Here is a 21,896-nt window from a genome sequence, read left to right as displayed (position 1 = left end):
GGTGCAGGGACCTCATCTCTGACCAGTTTGTAGGAAGAGAGTAGCCTCAAAAAATAAACTGAGATCTGCCTGCTCTTCAGCTGGAGCCATCCCCTGACACTTTGCTGCAGTCCCACCAGCTTGCAGGATATCAGCTTGTTTTGACTATGGTCAGATAAGGGCTTCCCTGAACCTCTGCATCCCTGTGGACTGAACCGTGCTTTAAAACATCCTCATCCAAAAAAATCCCCAAAACAACAGCAAACCTTAATGGTTGGTTGTTTTCCCAGGAGAGGGGCTTTAAATCACGGGGTAGGTTGGTGCTGTAAGAGCTTGCAGGGTTCCTTCTCTAGACACGGGGTGGAGCAGGGCTCTGGATCTGTGGCCGTGTTTCTGCTCTCCCCGAGCAGGGCTGTGCATCACCCCGTGCCTGAGTTGCGTGGCTCTGTTGTTACTCTGGGCTCAGTCAGTTATCTGGCCGACTCTGCGGTGTCCTGTTTGTTCTTTGCTCACTGGAACGGTAATGGGCCTCTTAAAAGACTTTGTAGGAAAGTTAAACACTTCTGGAATATTTTGCTTACAATTTGAGATGAGCTGGGCTGGAGGTGGTTGGCAGGCTGCTTTCTTCAGAAACAGAGACACCGTTTCTTTTCCTCTTTGCTTCCTGAACACTTCTTCTAATGTTTGTTATCACTTTTTCTCCCTCTGTTGAAGGCTTTATGAAAGAGTTAGCTCCACTGAAGTCTTCATAAACAACCCTTAAAGATGTCTTGCTCCCTCCTGGTTCTGAGTGCTGAATTTCAGGGATGAAATACGCTGCAGGAAGCCTTGCTGTGTTCATAGGTAACAGGAGAGAAAGGGATGCCGCAGTCCCCCACTCCATCCCTGCTCCATCTAAACCTGGATGGTTTCTGAAAAGCTCTGTAGCTCAGGAGCAGGGATAAGTGCGATGCTGCCAGACTGGTCCCCGCGGGGAGCGGGGATGCTGTGGCTGCAGCAGCCAGAGCGAGGATCCTGCTGTGTGCTCGGGGTGAAGCTTCCAGCACGTGGCTTTCACCTCACAGCACCCGTTTGCTTCATGAGCAGGCAGGGCTCTTCTAAAGGGTGCTCCAGCTGTACGAGGCTGATCAAGGGGCTGTTTCAACTCCCCGGTTCAGACATGGGGAAGAAAGCACTGACATGGGGCTGCCTATGTGGTCCCTGCTGTGACTGTGGGCAAAAGCTCTTCTTTCCCCATGTATTAGTCCTTTTATCTCTTAAAAATACCAAAATCAAATAACAGAGAGGCAGGGATGAATGTTGCTTTTTCATCCCCTCTGTCTGCCCGTATCGATCCCCCTTGCGCTGAGGAGCAGCACCTTAGGGACGTGGATGCTCAGTGCCCTCTGCGCTGCCTGGGCACTGTGAGCGCCGGGGGGTAATTGCCCGTGTAAGTGGCCGATTTGCACACGCAATTACCCAATGTGCAATCACAGCTGCAGCCCCTTTGAGCTGCAGTGAAAGCTGCACCAAACCCTCTCCCAGGAGCCTGCGCCTCTCCTGGGCTTCCTGGGATGGATGCGAGTGTCCGGGAGCCTCCACCCCAGGTCCTGCTGCATCCTGGCTAATCCTGAATTAGGTGCTCTTTGCTCAGAGCAGAAGTGGCTCAGAGCATCAAGCTGGTACTCATGATCACAAACCTCTGGGGGTGCAAACTCTGGGGTTGAGCTTTGCAATCTGATGTTTAAGTGCCTTTTGGGAAGATGAAGAGCAACCAGGTCCCAGGGACTGGTGAAGCCTGCCCAGTGTGATGTTCTCTGCCCTGTGCCATCTTGCTGCAGCCTTCGAAGCAGAGCATCCCGAGCAAGCCACATCCCTGACTCACAGAAACCTGCTGGCTAAAAGAAAACCCTCAGCAGCCTCCCTCACAGCCAAGCTGACTCAAACCCACCTGTGGAAAGCATTGAGGTTTTTAAATTTTAGGACTTTTTTACAGAGATTTCTTGTTTCAGTTCTTCAGCTGAACTTGCTGCCGCCTCAGAAGCCTCCTTAGCCAGCTGTCCTGGCTGGGACACATGACGAGCCAGCTCCAGCAGGCTGCAGGGTTCATGCTCCCTCCAGTGCTACTCTTTGTATTCTCTTCAGCTTGATGGAAATTAGTATTTTTAAAATTAAGCAACACCCACGAATGTGGTAAGTCTTGCGAGGCTTAGCAGGCAGCTCCTGAGCAAAAGCGCAGCAAAGGCGGCGAGGGCTGGGAGGGAATTTCATTCCAGCTTTCTGAAGATACAACAGTGCCTAAATAATTTCCCCCTGCCTTTTCCAACACTGACGGCTTAATATCACCTACTGATTACTGTGCTTTGTAGATAAAGGGTGCCTATATGCCCAGTTTGGGAAACCTTTTAATGCTGAATAGATTTGAGCCTATCTCTTGCCGGCAGTGAGCAGCGGCTCGGTGTCTCTGCAGGCTGCTCTGCCTGCAGGCATTGCTGCTTTGCTACGGGTTCCCTGTGTGGCCTTGGTCACGTCCCCTGGCTGTACAGCTTCCCCGGCACCCAGCTGTGAAAGGGGAGAGTTCAGGTTTGCCTGGGAAAGCACCCTCAGACAACGCTGTGACTCTGATGGGTCTTCACACCATCTTCTGCTTCCTGGGCAGAATGGGAGAGGAGCCAGGACTGAGAGCAAGGTGGGTTGGAGAGGTGGTGCTGGGTAGGTGTGGGAAGGGCTTTGCTGGCATTTCTGTGCTCTGTTAGAGACTCGCTGGGTGAGAAGAGCTCCTTCAGCCCCTCCTGTGATGCTCTTGAGCATCGCTTCTGCGAGCCCTTCACCACAGGCAGGGGTGCTGCCTGGCACTGCACGTAGGAGATTCTTCCCGATGCTTTGGGTTTTATATAAAAGAAACCCCAGCGAGCTCCATGCCTCGCTGTCTCCAGGCAGAAGGAATGAATTTCAGCTGCCCATTCCATCCTGAGCCATCCCTTGTGTCTGTCTGCTGAGTCCCGGGAGTTTTCCTTCTCAGAGGAGTGTTTGCCAAAGGTTTACATCAGCTCTCCCGCTGCATCCCACCGCCAGCCCATTGTACGTCTGGCTTTGCAGATGCTCCGCTTTTATTCTTAGAAAGTCCTAAATATTTCCGCTTTCCTTCTGAATAACTCCAGCTATCAGAGGTTGCTGATCACTCTGATGAGCCTCAGCGTTTGCTAGGAATCCACCTGATTTAATGCTGAGTATTTTTCTCAGCCTTTTAACTTGGCTGGGCACCTGGGTCTGCGGCAGAGGCGCTGACAGGCGTCATGCTTTCCTGTTTGAACAGAAATGACATTTGAGTTGAAGCTTCATCAAGGGCTTTTTACACTGCAGATTTTCAATGCGTAAATGTTATATACGCTGGTATATGCACCTGTCACCTCGCCCGTTGGTGACATCCTGACATTCGCTCTCCCTGGGTCTCTTTCCTTGTCAGGGATATGAACCGCTTCCTCCTGTGCATCCTCTTGTCCTGGGAAGTGACCTTAGAGCTGGGAAGTGGTGGGATTCTCGTTGGACTGGCTTGTTATTGACTGACTCTTACCCACATTTTTTTCTCCAATACTGGGCTCTCTCAAGGCTTTTGAGCTGTTAGTTATCAGCATGTGTAGTCGGGGCTGGGGCTGAGGCTGTGGCACTGTAACACCAGCAGTGTCCGGCAGCAGAGGTAGGAGAGCACCTATTCAGGCTTGATGTTCATGTGTTTGCTCAAGCTACTGGGTGGATGTTTGGTTGTGTTTGTTTTGGTTGTTGTTTTGGTTTGTTTTTTTTTTAATTTGGCGTTGTCATTGTTGTTTAATACGTTAAATCAAAATGAATTTTACAAACATGCCCTTTGCAGCTTCCAAACGTACATCTCTGGACGTGAGTCTAGAGCTGTCATTAATCAGAAAATGATTTGTCTTGGTGCACATAACCATATGCTGCTCTGAATTTTGCTGGTAGCTTCTGTTTTAATAATGGATGAAAGAAAAGCTCTATGTTTGACACGGGCTTTTTAACTGAATCCTGCAAACCATACAAAAATCTTTTCAAACAGCGAGCAAAATTAGAGAACTGTTAAAGCCCAGGGAAATTATTGCCCCTCTCCTTACGGCAGCCAAAGCTCACACAATGTGGTGAGTCCCGCACACCAAGGAGGGGCTGGTTTTGTCACTGGGGCCAGGTGGGCTTTCATGGACACGCTGCCTTCCTTTCTGGTCAGAGGATGAGAACAAACCCCTGGTATCCACGTGTGTCTGCCCAACGTTCATCTTCTGGGGCTGTCCGACAGCTGTGGGTGCCAGCTAAATACAGAGGAGTATGTTGAGATTATTTTCATCTTAGATATGGTTTGATCATCATCATCCTCATTAAAGCCTATCAAGAGAAATCAGATGAAGTGTCACTGCATCAAATGTGGAGTCATGTATTTGGGGGCTAGAAAGAGAAAGCCTTCTCCACCCCAGGTGCTCCTTACCTACCAATGGCCGGGAGGGAGGAGGGTGGGTTTGGCTGATCGCAGCAAGTGCAGCCGTGGCCAAGCTAGCATGGCACTGATGAATCCTGCGGGATTTCCAGCAGGGAGGGCGGGGACAGTACTGATGCCTTTGTGCAAGGTGCCAGCAAAGCCTCCTCCAGAAGCTTGATGTCTAATCAGGTAAGATTAATTCAGGCCAGGGCAGGTGTAGAGAAAGGTTGTGACTAAAGCAGAGAGCCTGCCTGCGAGATGGGGCTGGAAGAACCTGCTTTGTTTGGCTTTGCAAAATCAAGGCTGAGAGGAGATGTGATTTGTCCTCTGTAAATAAATCGGGCAGGTAAACACCAGGGACAAAGAACAGCTATAGAAGCTACTTAAAAGGCAGTGCTGTCATAAGAACAAATGAATATAAGCTTGTCCTGAATAAATTCAGGCTGGAAGTTAGCCTTCTAACCATCAAACGCAATTAGCTCTGAGATGGAACTTGCTAATTTTTGGAAGATGTTAATATCCTGTGGTTGCCTGTGGCAGTGGGACACAGCGGTGTGGGGAGCCTCTTGGTCCTCTTCCTTGCCTTTGCCCAGCTCTGCCTCTTCAAGAATGCTTTTGGGCAGATCTCTGGTGTTCTCCTATGGCTGGGGAGCAAAGTCGTGGTGGTGATGTGCCTGACAGCCCCACTGTGCTTGAGCAAAGGTGCCATGAGCAGAGTGAGACCTCAGGGACCTGCAGCAGTCCAGGTGCATCCTCACACCAAGTCATGTGGATGTTGCATCTCAGTGTCCTGAGCTGCAAAATAACCCCATCAGGCACAGCGTATGGGCACCAGGAGGTTCCTTGGTCCACATTTGCCCCATTTGTTATCTACAAATACAAAAAAACCCCACCCCAAAACCAACAGCAGGTTTGATTTGTGTGCTTGCCCATCCACCCGAGTCCCACCTGCCAATGATCCCTTCTGGGTAGAGCTGGCATAGCTCAGTGTCCCGTGCTGCACATCTCTGGTGCCCCAGGGTCTGCACCAGGAGATGCTTCTCTCTTCTTCTGAGGGTTGTGGTGGTGCTCAGCACAGCAAACCCAGATTTGTTAGAGTATCTGTACAATTCCTAAAAACAGAGCTGTGCCTGGGAATTGCTCCCTTGGAATGTGCATGGACTTTCAGGGGCTTCTGCCCTGCATCTATGCAAAACCAGTAACCAAAGCAGATGAGACAGAGAGAGAGAGAAGATCCGTGGCTGTGTGAGCTGGTGTATCACATTTATCACTCATTGACTTTATTCTGACATGCAAACAGCCCTTAATTAATTCCTCTGGCAAACTTTCCTGATGGGAGAGATGCAGTAACAAGTCCCTCTGTGAGCGGTTGGCATATAATGTTTGATTTATAATGTTTGATAATCTAACATTTCTCCAGAAGATCCTTGATGCTTCTCCACATTTGTGTCTTTCACAGGATGCTGGAGTATTCCCTGGACCTGCAGAACGTCAGCTTCTCAGCGGTCCGCACTGTCCGTGTCCTGCGGCCACTCAGGGCCATTAACAGGGTCCCCAGTAAGTCAGATCCTTATTCCTCCCAGTTGATGCAAGTTCTCTGCATCTGTGCCCCAAAGATGGAAAACTAAACACAGATGCTGCCTATCTTAAACGTTCACCCAAGCCTGGTGGTGCTAGGTCCTACCACCACTCTCTGGTTACTACTGCCTGTCACCCTTTGACTTTAAATAATATTCCTTTTGACCCCTGTGGCGTCAGAGGTGAGCCTGTAGTCAATAAGATATCCAGGATTTCTTCAGACACCTTTCTTTCTCATCGGAAGAGGGTCTTAGGAGGCTGCTAAGGTGATGGAATGCAGGTGGTAGGGCTGATGGAGCCAACAGCCTTTGCCAGGCAGCATGGGCAAAGGGTCTGAACCATGCTGTTCCCACCCGACCTGTGCTTCCTCACCCTGGAGAAACTGGGGTGAGGAAATCTTGTTGTGCCTGGAGACAGCCCCTCGGGGGGTGCTGAGGACCCTCCTCTTGGAGCATCTCTTGCTCTGCTCCCCGGAGCTGGTCTGTACAGCCAAAACCAACAAAGCAAGCCTGGGTGGGATGGGGGGTGGCTCTTCAGTCCTGGTTTATCAGGTCATGCATGAGGATTTCAGCCCCTCCTTGAACAGCATCACCAGCTCCTGCATGGCAGCAGGTGGTGGCAACCCAGCCCTGTGCTTGGAGAGGCTCTGCCCATCACAAATCCAACCAAACTGCCCAGGGGTCTGTGCCTGGGGCGCTGCGAGAGGCGCTGAGCTCCATCCTTCTGGGATGCTGTACAGATCGGGTGTGGTAAGTGTAAGTACAACTGCATCCGAAACATCACTTTCCTGGTTCTACAATCCCGAGTATTGGATCCAGCATTGTTTTAGCCGAATTAAATCCAAGCCTGAACTCCCCTGTCTGAACTAGCCCAATGCCTTGATGAGAGCTAATCAGCTTCAGTTCTGTCTGCCCGTGCTGGAGGTGCCTCGGCTTTATTTATCGTTCTGGTCCTGATTCGTGAACTTAATCTGGCTTTGCTGCTGCTGCTGTTTCAGTCATTACGGTAGCTTCAGAATCCTGTTTGCAATGTTTTTTTTTCCCGACTGCTGAACTGATGGATGGCTGAATTTATCCACCACTGTCTAACTGGGGATGTAATTCACTTAATGTATTTTGAAATCCCGGGTAATTTATCTTGGCGTCTCTGCAATGTAGTTACAATGGGATAGAAATGTGAGGTGGGAAAAGAAAAAAAGAGTTTTGTGTGATGATAAATGCAGTAACTACAGAAAGGCATTTCAGTCAATTAGGAGTTGACACAAGGTGGTTGTTCCCCAGCAGAGGAGTAGAAGAAAAACCTTGATCGAAGTGACAGCATCAGGAAGAGAGGAAAAAGTCTTCTTGAAGTATCAAAGTAAAGGGTGCAACAGTAAAGCTTTCTTCAAATGAAAATCAGTATCAGCGAGAGAGAGAATGCAAAAGATAGGGAAAGAAGGAGAGCGAAAGACGAGCGGAATATTACAGAGACGTCAGATGAAATCAATTTTTTGTGTGTGTAAATGTCAAGTTGAAGTCACCATCAATTTGTCTTTGTTACAGAACTGTCTGTTCCTGAACTTGTGAGAATTAACTGCCAGAGAGAGTCCTGTATTTTAAGGAAGAGAGGGGATTTAGGGTAGATGAGGGGAATTAGACAGGGAAGGGAATTTTAATATATACTGAGGGTGGAAAGAAATACAGCTGAGCAAGGGAGAACATCCGAGTTTGGTCTCAGGGAAGAAAGGGGACATACCACTGTTAGAAAACTTCAGGTGGAGAAGAGGACTTGAGATGGGGAGTGAAGGGAGCATCGCAGGGAAGGCAGGCCGTGTGCCCCAGGAGCAGGGCATGGCTGAGGGGGGGTATCTGCCTGAGGCTTTGGGGGGAAACCAGAGGGGAATGAGGAGCTGTGGGTCCTTGCAAGCCATGTGTGGCTGGGAAGGATGGTGGCTGGGAAGGCAGTGGCTGTCAGTGGAAGGAAAAGTATGGATAGAAAGGAAAAGGTCAGGAGGACATAGCTGGAATAAAGAAATTCAGCATGGACTTTTCCTCTCTGCCTCAGGTATGCGCATCCTGGTGACACTGCTTTTGGACACGCTGCCCATGCTGGGGAACGTCCTCCTTCTCTGCTTCTTCGTCTTCTTCATCTTTGGCATCGTGGGAGTCCAGCTGTGGGCAGGTTTGCTCAGGAACCGCTGCTTCCTCCCTGAGAACTTCAGCATGTGAGTCTGCCCGGGCAGCAGAAGTGTCTGTCCAGCTTGGACAAGTCTATCCCTGCAGGAGACAAGGATATCCTCCATTAAAAAGCCCTGGAGTTCTGTAAATGCTCCCTGCTCCTAAGTGCCACCCCAGCTCGAGCTCAGGCACACAGGGAACAGAGTGAGCTGTGACAATTTGCCATTCGGGTCCTGCAGAGCTGTCCTTAACCCTCAGCCAGCACTTGGGAACCTCTCTGATTGATAAGAGCCTCCAAAAAAACCCTGAGAAGAAGCGTTCAGGCTGTTTGAATTTAGCATATCATTAATGTGTGACCTTTTCTGCATTTGTCAAGACACTGAGGTCTGAATCCCGTTCGGCAGCTGGTAGCGTTTATTGGTGTGGGTTTGTATTCCCACCTAAACCCCAGGGAAAGCCGATGGAGCTACCTCACATTTGGTGATGCTAGATCCTTTTCAGCCTCAGAGCAAGACATAGTCTCTGTCCCAAAGTGTTAATTTTCAGAGATCCCTGGATTTGAAGGCCAAGAGGATTATTGTGATCAAATAGGGTTTTGTAGCTCCCAGTTTTCCTGGCCAGCCAGTTTGCCAGATGTAGGAATGTTTGAACAGCGGTTGAAAGATGGGGTAGCTGTCAGCCTTTTCCAGACCAGCATTTCTATACCTGTTGTCCTACCTACCTGCTTTTCCACCACCTCCCTCCCTTCAAATGCTGGGAGAAGGGCAGGTGACTGCAAGCCCTTGATGGCTGCTCTGTCGAGCTCTTGCACCCCGTCACCTTTCACTGGATCGCTTTCAGATGATGACCTCCAGAGTTGTTCTAGCTAGATCCACACCTGGACAGCAAAGCCCTGCAAGCCCAAAGCCTCTTGCTTGCGCACAGCAGGACCACGACAATGCTGCTGTGGCTAGGCTGGCTGTCGGGTCTGGAGCTGGCACAACGCATCTTTATCCTCTCCCACGCATCTTCCGATCAAGTACCACCCCTCTTGTAGGTTGTGCCCTCAAAGGACGCTTGGAAGAGTCATTACCAGGGCACGTTGTTGTTAAGTAAATGGCAGCAGAGCAGGGGAGCTGCTTTGCCACTGAGTAAATCCAATAGAGCCCCAGGTTTGGGTGCTGTTTAATTGAGCTGGAGTTCCAGGGGTTTAGATAAGCTTTGAAGGGTATTAAAGGCAATTCTGCAGGAATTAACCGGGCTGAACTAGGCTTAAAAATATCTTTGCAAGCTTTAGTGGGAGTGCTGGCAGCATTAAGGAGATAGCTGTGTGCAGAGCAAGAAGCCAGTTGCTGGCTGGCCATGGGTTGTTTCATCTCCCTGAAGAGTGTTTTTGCCTGGTTTTCTGTGGTAAGACCACCCTCAGAGGGAATTTAGAGCTTATCTAGGGGGTGAACAGGCACTGTGAAATGCAGATGAAGGCCCTGTCTCTGGTTTTTAGGAAGCTTGGGAGGTCCTTGTACATAGTCTCCCCACGCAGCATCTCCACGAGGACAGGAGGTACAGGAGCTTAAACGGACTGATTTCCATCTTACTGCAGCAAAGACATTGCAGAGAAGCCCCGCTGGGCTGAATCCTCCTCTTAGTCCCCTGAGGTCAGAGCCAGAGCACTTCCAGATGGAGTGACTCTTAATAATGTCATCAGAGGGGTTGCTGAGTGGCCGAGTGCACTCCCTCAGTTTCCCAAAACCCAGTTAGGGACATCATCTCACCCCGTGGGGCTGCAGAAGGTCCAAGGGGATCCCTTAAAAAAAAAAAAAAAAAAAAAAAAAAAGCTTTGAGGTCCAGAATAACAGACATCAGACTTTGCTGTTACAGTTGTTACCTTGCCAGATTGCCTGCAATCGGTGTGCAAACCTCAGCCCTGTCTGGACTCTTTCAGCCCCTACACGGTGGACTTGGAGCGATACTACCAGACAGAGAACGAAGATGAGAACCCTTTCATTTGCTCCCAGCCCCGGGAGAACGGGATGCGCTACTGCCGGAGTATCCCAACACGGAGAGAAGAGGGTCTCGAGTGCACGCTGGATTATTATTCCTACAATGACACCACCAACACATCCTGCGTCAATTGGAACCAGTATTACACCAACTGCTCTGCTGGGGAACACAACCCCTTCAAGGGAGCCATCAACTTTGATAACATTGGCTACGCCTGGATCGCAATATTTCAGGTGAGTCCTGTCTGCAAACTGTCACAAGGTGGGGGAACTGGTTGTGCCCCCCGAGTATGTTCCCAGGGGCTGTGTAATCGCACTCCTGAGGGCTATTTTGCACTAGGAAGCACTTAGATAGTAGTGCATGGGTGCTCAGGTTGTTTGGGATACAATTTGATGCCTGCTTTGAGGCTGCCTCCATCTCACATGTGTGGACAAAATCCCAGTTTCCAAATCATGTATGTGCACAGTGAGACCATCCTGATGTGGAGCAAAGCCTAGGGACGGCTTTTCCCTCTGCAAAATGCAGTAGTGGGCCTTGGCTCCAGCTGGAAAAGAAGGGCTGGATTCAGCCTGGGCTGGCTATTGGCATTGGTAGGAGCAGGATTTGGCTGCTCAGCTGCACCAAGACCAGCTATGGGGTGTCAGAAATGACCCAGCCGGGAGAAACGTTGCTTGTGGACTTAGAGTTCTAACTGAGCCTCGATGGGTTCATTTTCCCTTCCTGTCTCCACCAGGTCATTACACTGGAAGGCTGGGTGGACATCATGTACTTTGTCATGGATGCACACTCCTTCTACAACTTCATCTACTTCATCCTCCTGATCATTGTGAGTGGCCTTAGGGGATCATGGGGTGATCCTGACATTTGGAGAGAGCAGAGCGGAATGACCCAGAGGAACAGGGCAGATAAAACAGTCAATATAAAAGTTGAGGTAGCAACCAGCCTGCTGGAAGACATGCAGCTTCAATACGGTGTTGTACCGCAGCTGCATTTAGCTGCAAACATGAAGGAAGGAAGGAAAGATGCACTTAAGCTATAGTAGATACACTGCTGTTGTTGCTGCTTCTACTACTTCTTGTGCTCCAAGGCTGTCTCTCCTAGTTGCCACCTTGAAATTAAGTTTAAAAGTAGGCAAATTTCCCCCACTCAGGTTTTGAGCTCTGGAGGGGAAGAGGCTGCCCAGAAATTCCCCCGTACCGAAGAACCCAGGTGGCTGGATCCTTGGTGCAGTGGGGACATTTCAAGGAAAACAGCCCGAACTTCAGAGAGCATATTAACGAGGGAAGAGATTACTGTCCACAGCCCACCCATGCTTCACAGCATCATCTGAGACCACCCACAAAGGAGCCAACAGAGTTTCTGTGAGGTGGGCTCCATCTATGTAAGCAGAATTGTCTACCATGACTGGCTGAGCTCGTTGTCTAGACTCCCTTTATCGTCAAGGGTGAAAAATAGGTGCTTTAAGGGGGTGATTCATCTCCTGCAAAGGTAGACATCCAAAATAAATTAGATGCTTTGCAGACTTGATGTGCCTATTTCTCTCTTGACTCTAAAGGATCATTAGGTGCCTCACTCAGATGTAGCTGAGATAAGTGAGATGAGTCTCTTTCTTGCTGTCTAATTGGACTATATCCAGCAAATTAGCTGCACGTTGTCTGTTAGGCCATTGTGGGGATTTCTGCTCCTCATCAAACCAGGACTCAAACCCTGATGAGAAGGTAGGAGGTTGTTTAATCCATGATGCTCTTTCTAATTCATCTATTAGCTTCCCCCCAAAAGAAGCAATCCCTTGCTCTCATCATCCCCAAAATGACGAAGAGGAAGGGCAGGCAGTATTTTTCCAGATGCCGTGCGAGTAACGTTAGCAGTGTGTGATAGCCCGTTAGCACGTCAGTAATTCTCTGTGATCCAGGCTGGACTCCACAGAAGGCAGAACCTCATGAAACCCTCGTTGGAAATAAAATCTCCAAGCTGTGGGTACAGACTGCTGATGCCCTTGCGTAACAATCACCCGTAAATCCCGTTAGCAGGGGAAAGGGATCTGCTCACAAGCTGCCCACACACTGCCAGAAAAAATGCTGCTATCAGGAAGGCTCAGTGCATTCATCGTAATGCCACTAATTGTGATAATTACAACCGCTGTCTGTGGAGAGAGAAAAACACCATCTTAAAAGAGCAAAAGCTTTTTGTCAAAATAATCTTCTCTTGTCTTTGATCTCTGACGTCCTCCACAGAGTGCTGGCGTGGGAGCCCCTGGGGTGGGGGCTGGGGGGGTGAGTCAGCCCCTCTGTGCTTCTGGCTGGTGGTCCCCGCTGGGTGATGCAGGGGCTGGCTTGGGGTTTGCCCCTCGGTCCTTGTGCCAGGAGGTGGGGTAAAGCAGGGCTATGGGGTGGGCATGGCCACGCCAAGGTGGCTGATGGCTCCTGTCCCCTTAGGTGGGCTCCTTCTTCATGATCAACCTCTGCCTGGTGGTGATAGCAACACAGTTCTCTGAGACAAAGCAGCGTGAGAGCCAGCTGATGAAGGAGCAGCGGGTACGCTACCTGTCCAACGCCAGCACCCTCGCCAGCTTTTCGGAGCCGGGCAGCTGCTATGATGAACTCCTCAAGTACCTGGTTTATATTGCCCGTAAAGGCAGCAAGCAGCTTGTGGAGGTCTACCGGGTGGCGGGTGTGAGGATGGGCTTCCTCACCAGCCCCACAAGCAAGGCAGGGACCGACCAGCATGCCAGGAAGCGCCGGAGCAGGAAGAGGTCCTCCGTGCACCACCTCATCCACCACCATCACCACCATCACCACCACTATCACTTAGGCAATGGGAACCTGCGGGCACCCCGCGCCAGCCCGGAGATCAGCGATGTGGAGACCAGCTCACTCCACAACGGGACCAACCGGCTGATGCTCCCCCCCTCAGCACCAAACCCCCACGGGACCCCCAGCGCCGCTCCCAGCAACACCGAGTCCGTCCACAGCATCTACCATGCTGACTGCCACTTCGAGCCGGTGCGCTGCCGGTCATCCTTCCCGCAGCCAGGCCTCGGCTTGCCGAGCCCAGAGGGGATCCCCAAGAACATCGTGGGCAGCAAGGTGTACCCCACAGTGCACCCCAGTACCTCCCACGAGATGCCGAAAGAGAAGAACCTGGGGGAGGCGGCGGTCGGTGCTGGGAGCAGCACCTTGACAAGCCTCAACATCCCGCCCGGGCCGTACAGCACCATGCACAAGCTGCTGGAGACGCAGAGCACGGGTGAGCCCGGGGTTGGACGTCAGTCTGAGGTTGCTTTGCAGAAATAAAAGCTATGACCTAATTTCTTTCTTTTTCTGAATCTTTTCAGGATTCTTTTCAGTCCACGTTACAGAGAAAGGCGATGGTTTTCCAGGTGAGGCCAACATGAATCTTCTGATCGACCTGATGCGTTTTATAGCCAAAAGCAGGGGAGAGGTTTCAACCTCCCACACTTCATACTTGCAAGAATCCAAGGGAAATTAATGCTGTCAATGAACCCATTTTCTTGCCCATCCCCATCTTCCTGTGAAACCAGCTTATTCTGCAATTACAGGGACTCTCCCCAAGTCCCTGTGCTCCCCAAATCAGCTAGAACGGGGCTCAGTGGCACTGAGCAGAGCTGGAGCCCAGCCTGGCCACTTCCAAATGGCCACATCCCTTCCTTGCTGAAACCCAGATGTTGGAGGTGGCTGTGTGGCATGGGAGGTGGCTGTGTTGCCCACCACGTGCTGCAGAACTTGGGGATGGACATCTTCCAGATCCGAGTCCCAGCACATCCCTGAGTGCTGTGTAGCTCTGCTCCCTGTGGGAAACGAGGCTCAGGGAGATTGAGTGTCTGCTGTGCACGAGTGCTCAATGGCAATCACAGATGCCAAATATTAAAAATCTGTAATTTGCTCAGGAAGCCCGTAACAGAGCCGGGCACCCAGGGCAGCTTTCTTGGATCAGGGGTTTCATACCTTCACTGCAAGATGCTCCTGAGGTTTGGGAGCTCGGGCCAGTCTAGTCCAAACCCTCTCAACCTCCAAGAAGGGTTCTGGCCAGGCTTTCCCAGGTGGTCAATGCCTTTTCCACCCCACTGCAGTGGCATTGACCTTTCCAGCCAGGAGCTGTGCAGGGAAGAGACCAAATCCTGCCCCCAGCCCGGAGCTGCCCAGAGACTAAATACACAGAGCTGGGCTCCGAGCTGGTTTAGCACTGGGTTTTTATACATGCTGCTGTGCATGAGTCAGGAGTGTGTGTTGCAGATAGCCTCTCCCCTTGCAGCCAGCTGGCGGGATTTTGGGGGAATATCCTGCTGGTATTTTCACCCGGGAGCCACCTGGCAGCTGCCGTTGAGGGCAGTGTGTGGAGGGGGAAGCTGGTGATTTTGGAGCATCATCAACCAGCGGGAGCAGGAAAGGTGGCTGCTGGTGGTGGCACTCCTTATAATTACAGCCCAGAGCCTGCCAGGGCCAGGAGCTCATTGCTTTCTCCTAGCTGCCATGGCCAGAGGTATAATGAGGTGGGCTAGGGGTCCTGGGCTGGCAGGAGCTCTGCCTGCGGGCAGCTAAGGGGGCCTTGTGACTGGGGAGAGGGTGCTCAGGGAGCCTAGGTTTCACCTAGGGCTCTTCAACCCAGCAGGAGCCCTTCTCCCCTTAGGAAATATCGTGTCAAGGGCGACAGCTTGGTGCTAACGGGGGCTGGGGGTTGCTCCCATGGCTGCCCACAGCCCCCTCCATCCTGGCTGACGGGCTGCCCTGCCCCTGCCCCGCTGGCATTTCAGGGCCCTGCCAAAGCTCCTGCACGATCTCCAGCCCCTGCACCAAGCTGGACAGCGGCTCCTGCCACCCCGAGAGCTGCCCTTACTGCCTCAAGGTGCTGGCGAGCGAGGCTGAGCTGACGGACAATGAGACGGCCGACTCGGACAGCGAGGGGGTCTACGAGTTCACGCAGGATGCCCACTACAGCGACCAGCGGGACCCGCAGCGGGGCAGAGCCCGTGCTCGGAGAGCAAGCCGGGTGCTGGCCTTCTGGCACGTGGTGTGCGAGACCTTCCGGAAGATTGTGGACAGCAAATATTTTGGCCGCGGGATCATGGTGGCCATTCTCATCAACACGCTCAGCATGGGGATCGAGTACCACGAGCAGGTGAGTGCTGTCTCGGTGGCTCCCAGTGCAGCGGGGAGGCAGGCGGCGTTATGGGTCCAAATCGGACTGCTGGCAGGATGGTTTGGGGCAAGAGGCATTGGGGTGCTGTGGGAAGGGTCCCAGGACAAAGCAGGGCTGCCTTTGTCTCTAGTCTGCTTGGAGCTTGCAGGCAACAGTCACTCTGGCTGGTACCCAGCTGCGTGAGCTCGCACATCCCGGCCCGGCTGGGGATGCTCAGCACCGTGCCGAGGCCACCGTCATGTGGGCAGCACCACGGGTTGCTGGATTCTGCGGTGTGGGGTCAAGGGGAGGAAGCAGCCGTTTGCCGCTGGATTAGTGCCAGCCTGGCAGTGCTGGCGGTGCTGCCGGTGGCTGCAGGCTCCGCACCCGGTGCAGCTGCAGGCAGGGAAGTCTACTGAATTTGCAATCCCTGGAGAGGAGGTAACAAATGGCTTTGCCTCCCCGGTGAACGCTCCAGCAACAGTATGCTGAGTCCAAAATAGACTCATCGCTGGCTATTCCTCCACTTGATTATCTGAGTCCTTGCAGGCAAGAGGCTGCCTCTGCTCCAGCCTCTCACACGCTTGTTCCCCAGGAGCTTTTCCCTAGATACAGTCATTAAGACAAGGAGCTGCCACGTTTCTCTTGAAATGTCTCCATCAGGATGGCGAGAGCTCTGTTTTGGAGAAGTGTTTGCATGGGCTGGTCTCACGTAGGTTTTGTGGCTGCTGCTGGTGGCACACCTGGCACGGTGCCCTTGGTCCTGCCGCAGGCATGGGATGGCTTGGTGCTGCAGGTGCACGCTTCGTTTGGGTTTGGGGTGAAGAGTTTAGTAGCAGGGATGCTGAGATGCTGCAAAACCTTGTTAAATACGCCGCCAATGCTTGAGGACCCCCAATGGCCAGCTTCTCCTGGGCTGCCAGACCTCTCCCCTCCCCAACAGACACAGGCACCCCTGTCCCAGTGCCAGCCTTTGCTGGGAGCTCCATTGCATCTCGAGTCGTGGCTGTTCACTTTTTCCCCTTCCTGGCACGTTTCACGTTTGCAGAGTCGCTCCAGTTGCACGCAGAGGCGTTTCTCCCACAGCTCCCAGTGGCAGTGGTGGTGGCTGCAGATCAGCTCCCCAGTCCTGTGTCCTCCCCTGGCATTAATGCCTCAACGACCAAACGCCGGGGAGACATGGCTGTGCTAAATGTGTCCCTTCCAGCCAGCACCTTCTCCCTGATGTCCTAATACAGGCTGGCTGGCTGACCGTTGTTTTCAGTACACATTAACCAGCGATGCGCTCTGAAGTCCTGCAGGTTTCACCTTCCTGTGCTGCCCTTGGTGGGAGCTCTGCAGGGAAGCTCGAGCAATTCCACCTTTATTGAATAATAGCGGGAAGATCATCTCCTAAGAACCTGGGAGGAGGTGGCTCACAGAAACCAAACAACAGTTATAGTCCTCCTTTGGCTGCAAGGTGAAAGCAGATCTGTCTGTGCTGTGACTGCCCAAGGGGCAGGTTGTCCAAGGTTGTTGCCCTTTTTCAGGAGCACCTTTGGGAGAGGCTGGCGTAGGCTGCCACCGTGTGTGTACCAGGGGGACCATCCCATGGGGAGGTGGGGGTGGGGGTGGGGGTGGCTGAGCAAACTCCCATCCTCAAACACCGTAAAGGCAACACAGCTCCTTCATTCTTGGGCTCAGGGGAAATAGGGCAGCGGTGTGCTGGCCTCTGCCCTGGCCAGCGGTGAGTCCCAGCAGGCAGCTGGATGGGAAGAAGCAGATTTTTGTGGTTTTTGGGTAACAGGGTGAAGGGAGCTGATAAGCGTAGGGGGACTCCAGACGCTGTGGGTGGTTGCTTTCTTTGATGGTGTTTTGCAGCTACTACTGTTCCAGATTCCTTTCTCCCAGGCATTTGGAGTGAATAGTGGAGTTTGGTTTTATTAGTTCATCTGCTCGAAGCGGCGGCAGAGAGCAGAGAGGTGTTTTTCTGTAAACCCGGGAAGCTTTTAGTCTGCAGTTTCATAATCTGGCAGTTATAAAAGCAGGAGTTAGAGGGGAGAAATGCTGGACTGGGCCTTTCTGCAGATATTATAAACATTGAAATATGATTTTTTTGTTTCAAAGAGCCTCTCCTAAAAGTGCAAGTGACCAACCACGCCAAATTTATCTTTGTTGGCTGATGTTTGCAAAGACATGAGGGGGCTTGAAGAGTACTTGACTCCATGACTTTCTATATTAAGCTTTCTGCTTATTTAATGAATATTTACCTCTTGGGTTTTTCAAGGCCACCCTGGGCACCCTGGGCTATATTAGGATAAATACTTTCAGGACATGCTTTAAGGTGCCATGCGAAAAGCCTTGTGTTGTTTACTAGCATCTTACCAGAGGGGAGAGGATGCACTAGCAGCTACTCTGTGAGAGGAAGGATAGGCTGGTGGTTCCTCAATGAGGGAGAAGGCTTCTGCCTTCCCACCTGTCCCCAGCAATGTTGGGTGGGATTCAGCAGCGCCGGGACCACCAGAGCATCAGGCACTTCAAGGCAGGAGCTGGTCTGCTGAGGTCCTCATTATAGCCAGGGAAGAAAAGTGTGCTCCTCTGGAGGCTCTGCATTTCACCTCGGGACAGGCATCCTGTAGGGACCTGCTTTTCTCCATGGAGGATGCCTGGAAGACTGAAACAGTCTTTCAGTCACTTGTTTAGTAGAGTCATCAGCCAGAGAAGGCCAGGCTGGGATATTTAGGATAAAAGTGGTTCTTTGGAGGCGTGTCACAATGAGTAGAAATTGGGAGTGTGTTGAGAACAGTGGCCCTCACCTCTCGCTATTTGCACTCACCCATCGATCAAGCTGGCCAGACTGGGCAGCCATGGCCAGGGGTGCTGGATGCACATACCAACAGCAGTTTGGGTCCCCAGCAGCTCATTTCCTGCCCAAAGCTCCTCTCCACAGACCACCTTCCCCGGTAAAGTCATTGTCAACAAATGTTTTACCATCGTATGACTGGGGGTTCAGGAGCTGGGTTTCCTTTAAGCTCCTTCAGACACGAACTTGCTGACTTTCTCACTCAGCATCAGGTTGCTTCCACATGGTCCTTCCACGTGCGGGAGCCGTAGCTGCACCTGACCGGGCTTAACTCTGTTTCTGCCCATCCTCTCCACCCTCCCAGCTCTGACTCTTGCCTTTCTCATGACTGCTGGGTTCCGTGGGAGGAAAGCAGAGTGGTTTGAGGTGCACATAGCACTCACCACGTCGCGGCTGCTGGGCAGCAGTGTGAAATTTTCCATCAGGGAAATGACAACCAGATTGCCGCAGATTATTAATGTGACTGCTAAATAGCTTGTTTTTCTATGGAGATGAAGCAAAATGCAGGTAGAAACTATTAGCTTTGGGTAGAGGAGTATAAAGGTGATTTAGAGGTAGACTCTGGGGGATTTTAAATACACTGTTGAACCAATTGACTGATTCGCCTTAGGGAAGCTGAGAGTCTGCAGCGCTGCGGGTTCAAACGGCTAGGGCTTTGCAAAAGCTTGTTCTGCCATAGAGCAGGAGTAAAATGTGCTGCTAAACCAGAGGGTTTCTGTGCTGCTTTTCCCCTCAGCCCTGGCTTTAAGCCAGACTGTGTTCCATAATGTGCTGCCTTTTTTTTTCTTCTTCTTTACCACCCCCCCCCTCCAAGTCCTTCTTTGGAGTGAAATGCAAAGGCTTTAGTACAAGGCGTGATGTTAGACTCCTCAGCAGGGGAAAGAATTCGGCAAGGGCTTCCTTGAGGAAGGGCTTTGGGGTTTTGTTTTTGTTTTTAAAATCTGGTTTGCATTGAGCTGCCTGGCTGTTCCGATTTTCCTTGTCTGAACTCGCATTGTATGAACTATACCCTACATATTCATTTGTTTAAATAGTGCTTGAATTTCAGCCGCCGTCTCTGCGGTGTTTTGCCATTGTTAACATAACAAGAAAGAGACTGGAGGGTCCTGCACTGGCCTCCCCAAAGCTGCAGTTGGTTCAAATCCATGGCTGGAGCTTGTGGGGACTTGGATCTAGATAGATCCAAACCTCTGGTGTCTCTGAAGGAAGGAAGAGGAAATTGGTGCAGACCTGTAGAGAACTTTTTGTTAATTTTTAAAAGCAAATTGGAGAGATGACAGGGGTGAATGACTCTCTAGGACAGCACCCAAGGAGAAAAGCTCATCACCTGTGGGAGACAGTTCTTCAAGGAAGTGGGAAGAGGCGATGCCTGACATCACCCTGTCAGGAGGATAACTGGTGGAGCCCCCCTCCAGCTACAGCAAGGTGCTGTAGGAATCCACAAAGCAGCAGTGCCCTGAACCAAGGTGTGCAACCTCCATCTGCAGATGGAAGGAGCAGCCAAAGCCTGTGGTAGTATCTCAAGCTGATTTCCTAGTGCATCTCACTGCAGGAGCCTGGAGTGTACGCGGCACAGACGATGTAAAGTTGTCACTGGTAACATTAAGATCTAATAGCTGCTGCGGCATGGAAATATCAACCATCTGTGCCAAAGTGTCAAAGGAAAGCTTGCTGGCAAAATGCATTAAAATGTCTATTTATGTAAACAGTTGAGGCTGGAGAACGTGGGAGTCATCTTAATCAGTGTCAGAGGACGTGAAATTTTCAGGTATCCAGGATGATCGAGAGGAGAGGTGAAGGGTTAGAAAACCTGCCAGCATGGAGGAACCATTAGGCTCCAGGTTCAAGCATTAATGATAGTCACCCAAACAGTATTTATGTACTGCCTGAATTCAATGTGCAGGGAAGAAGGTAACTGAAAATTATTAGCTGTCGTGATGCCCACTGATTGATTTCTCCATGTGGGAGGAAATTTTCATTGCTCCATGGAGAAGTGGTGTAATGGAGCTGGGCAGTGGGATTTGGCAGGCTGGTGCCCCAGGTCTTGGGAAGTCTGTGCTAGTGTCTAAAGTCCTGGGCAGGCTGGAGGGCAGCAGGTCTGAATCCATTTGTGAGCACTGCCTCAAGCAATAAGGGCATCTGCGTGATCAAAAGCGCTTTGCTCCCAGGACTCAGTAGTCAAGAGCATCCTAATCTCCATCAGTTTAAGCCAAGTTGAACATGTTGCTGCTGGCCGCAGGAGTGGTGGAGGGCAGCTGTGGATTTGTCAGGCATATGGAGGCTGCTTCTTTGACATCCCTACGTGCCAAAACGAGATCTTGGCAAGTGCTCATTCACCTCCTGAGGCGGCTGTGTAGGATCCAGGGATGAGCTGCAGCTCGCAGGGTGTGTGCTGCCCAGCTTGCCCTTGTCTGGCAGCTTAGGACAGTCAGGGGCAACACTGTGTCCCCTCCAATCTCTACAGCTCCATGTCAGGTCGATCCAGGACATCTGAATTTTGGCTTCTTTCATGCATTTGTTGTCAAGCCTCCAGGTCAGGAAGGAAGGGAATCCTATTTCTGTAAAATATTTTTGGTGTCACTTGCATCTCATCTGAATTGTTTCCTGCAAGTGCAGGGACTCAAAGATCCATCCTACATCCAGGCAGCAGCTGGTGCTGCACCAGGGGCTCTCTGCATCCCACACTGATGCAAACCGGTATCGTACCCCCTTAACGCTATTTCTTGGCTGCTTTACTCCAACTGTGGCCTTTAAAAGCATAGCCCAACTTTTCTCTGTGGTGAAATTTCTAATGTGGTGCTTCCCTGTATGTTTCTGATTAGGCTTCGATTCGGGAAGCCACTTACACATGTGTGTGCATCCCTTAAGTCAATGCAATAGCCTTTCCCTGACCAACCTCCCATTGCCCCAGGAGCTTTCCTGGGAGCTCACAAGGTCCCGCATTCACACACCATCTTCTCTTCCTAGAGGTATCTCCACTTCCACTTCAGTGCATATCCCATGTCTCTATTTAACTCCATTACACATCTCTCCAGCCCTGTGCCAGCTACTCTTAGCCAAGCGATCAAACCTTTGGCAGCGTGGCAAGGCTTTCCCTCCCTCGGCGTCTGCTGGCTCTGCCCAACACGGGGCTTGTTGCTAGCATCAACTTCATTTCTCAGTACTACAGCTGCACAGGACGCTCCCATGGTAGGAAAATGGGGTGCCTTATAGATTTACCTGTGCCGTATTCAATTAGCTCCTGCTTAAGCAGAAATTACTCTTATTAATGATTTGTTGTTGGAGACTGGAGGAGTCAAGTCAACGCTAATGGAAGTCATCAGAGCTGTTAATCGCTAGGATCACTGACTTCAAAACCAGCTCTCTGTTTGCTGTTGGGGGTAATTCTTTTTATGGACCTCCGGGGTTCTTCCACTCCTCAGTGATTTGAAGGGTTTTTGAGGTCTTGTAGGAACTCACATGTTTTAATTGACTTGCTCACGTAGCTCTTCCAGGCTGCCATGCACAATACAGGGGTACCATGGACCTCACAGTCATTAAAAAAATGGGCTGTGCCTATAAAGCAGACTTTATCCTGGTTCCGGAGACTGAACGATTTGAAAATTAAATGATATTTCATGCAGCTGCAAAGTGTATGGGGTTTTTATCAGATAATTCAGTTCTCTACTTTAGAGATGAGTCTGTGTGGATTCTTTGACATGTACTAAAAGTTTTCTTCAGCTCCCTGGATGGGGAGCTGTAAGTGTCAATCCTTTCCTGTTAATTT

General features: G+C 51.2%; 1 protein-coding gene across 17 annotated transcripts in view; it reads left to right on the top strand.

Moving 5' to 3' along the window:
• The window catches only part of CACNA1G (calcium voltage-gated channel subunit alpha1 G), a 153,630-nt gene that overhangs the window by 52,253 nt on the left and 79,481 nt on the right, over positions 1-21,896 (top strand). For all 17 annotated transcript variants that reach the window (XR_008822444.1, XR_008822446.1, XR_008822447.1 and 14 more), the window contains exons 4-10: positions 5,898-5,995; positions 8,060-8,219; positions 10,094-10,385; positions 10,886-10,978; positions 12,588-13,398; positions 13,487-13,531; positions 14,924-15,288. Coding sequence is in view for 13 of the 17 variants with exons in the window: in XM_056342265.1 (XP_056198240.1) it covers positions 5,898-5,995; positions 8,060-8,219; positions 10,094-10,385; positions 10,886-10,978; positions 12,588-13,398; positions 13,487-13,531; positions 14,924-15,288 (1,864 nt within the window). In the remaining 4 variants the exon portion in view is untranslated. The remainder of the gene's footprint in view (positions 1-5,897; positions 5,996-8,059; positions 8,220-10,093; positions 10,386-10,885; positions 10,979-12,587; positions 13,399-13,486; positions 13,532-14,923; positions 15,289-21,896) is intronic.

The sequence above is a fragment of the Falco biarmicus genome, chromosome 1 (assembly GCF_023638135.1).
Source record: "Falco biarmicus isolate bFalBia1 chromosome 1, bFalBia1.pri, whole genome shotgun sequence".
Classification (NCBI taxonomy): domain Eukaryota; kingdom Metazoa; phylum Chordata; class Aves; order Falconiformes; family Falconidae; genus Falco; species Falco biarmicus.
Note: the sequence above shows the minus strand (reverse complement) of the source record. Positions and strands in the feature narration are given on the sequence as shown.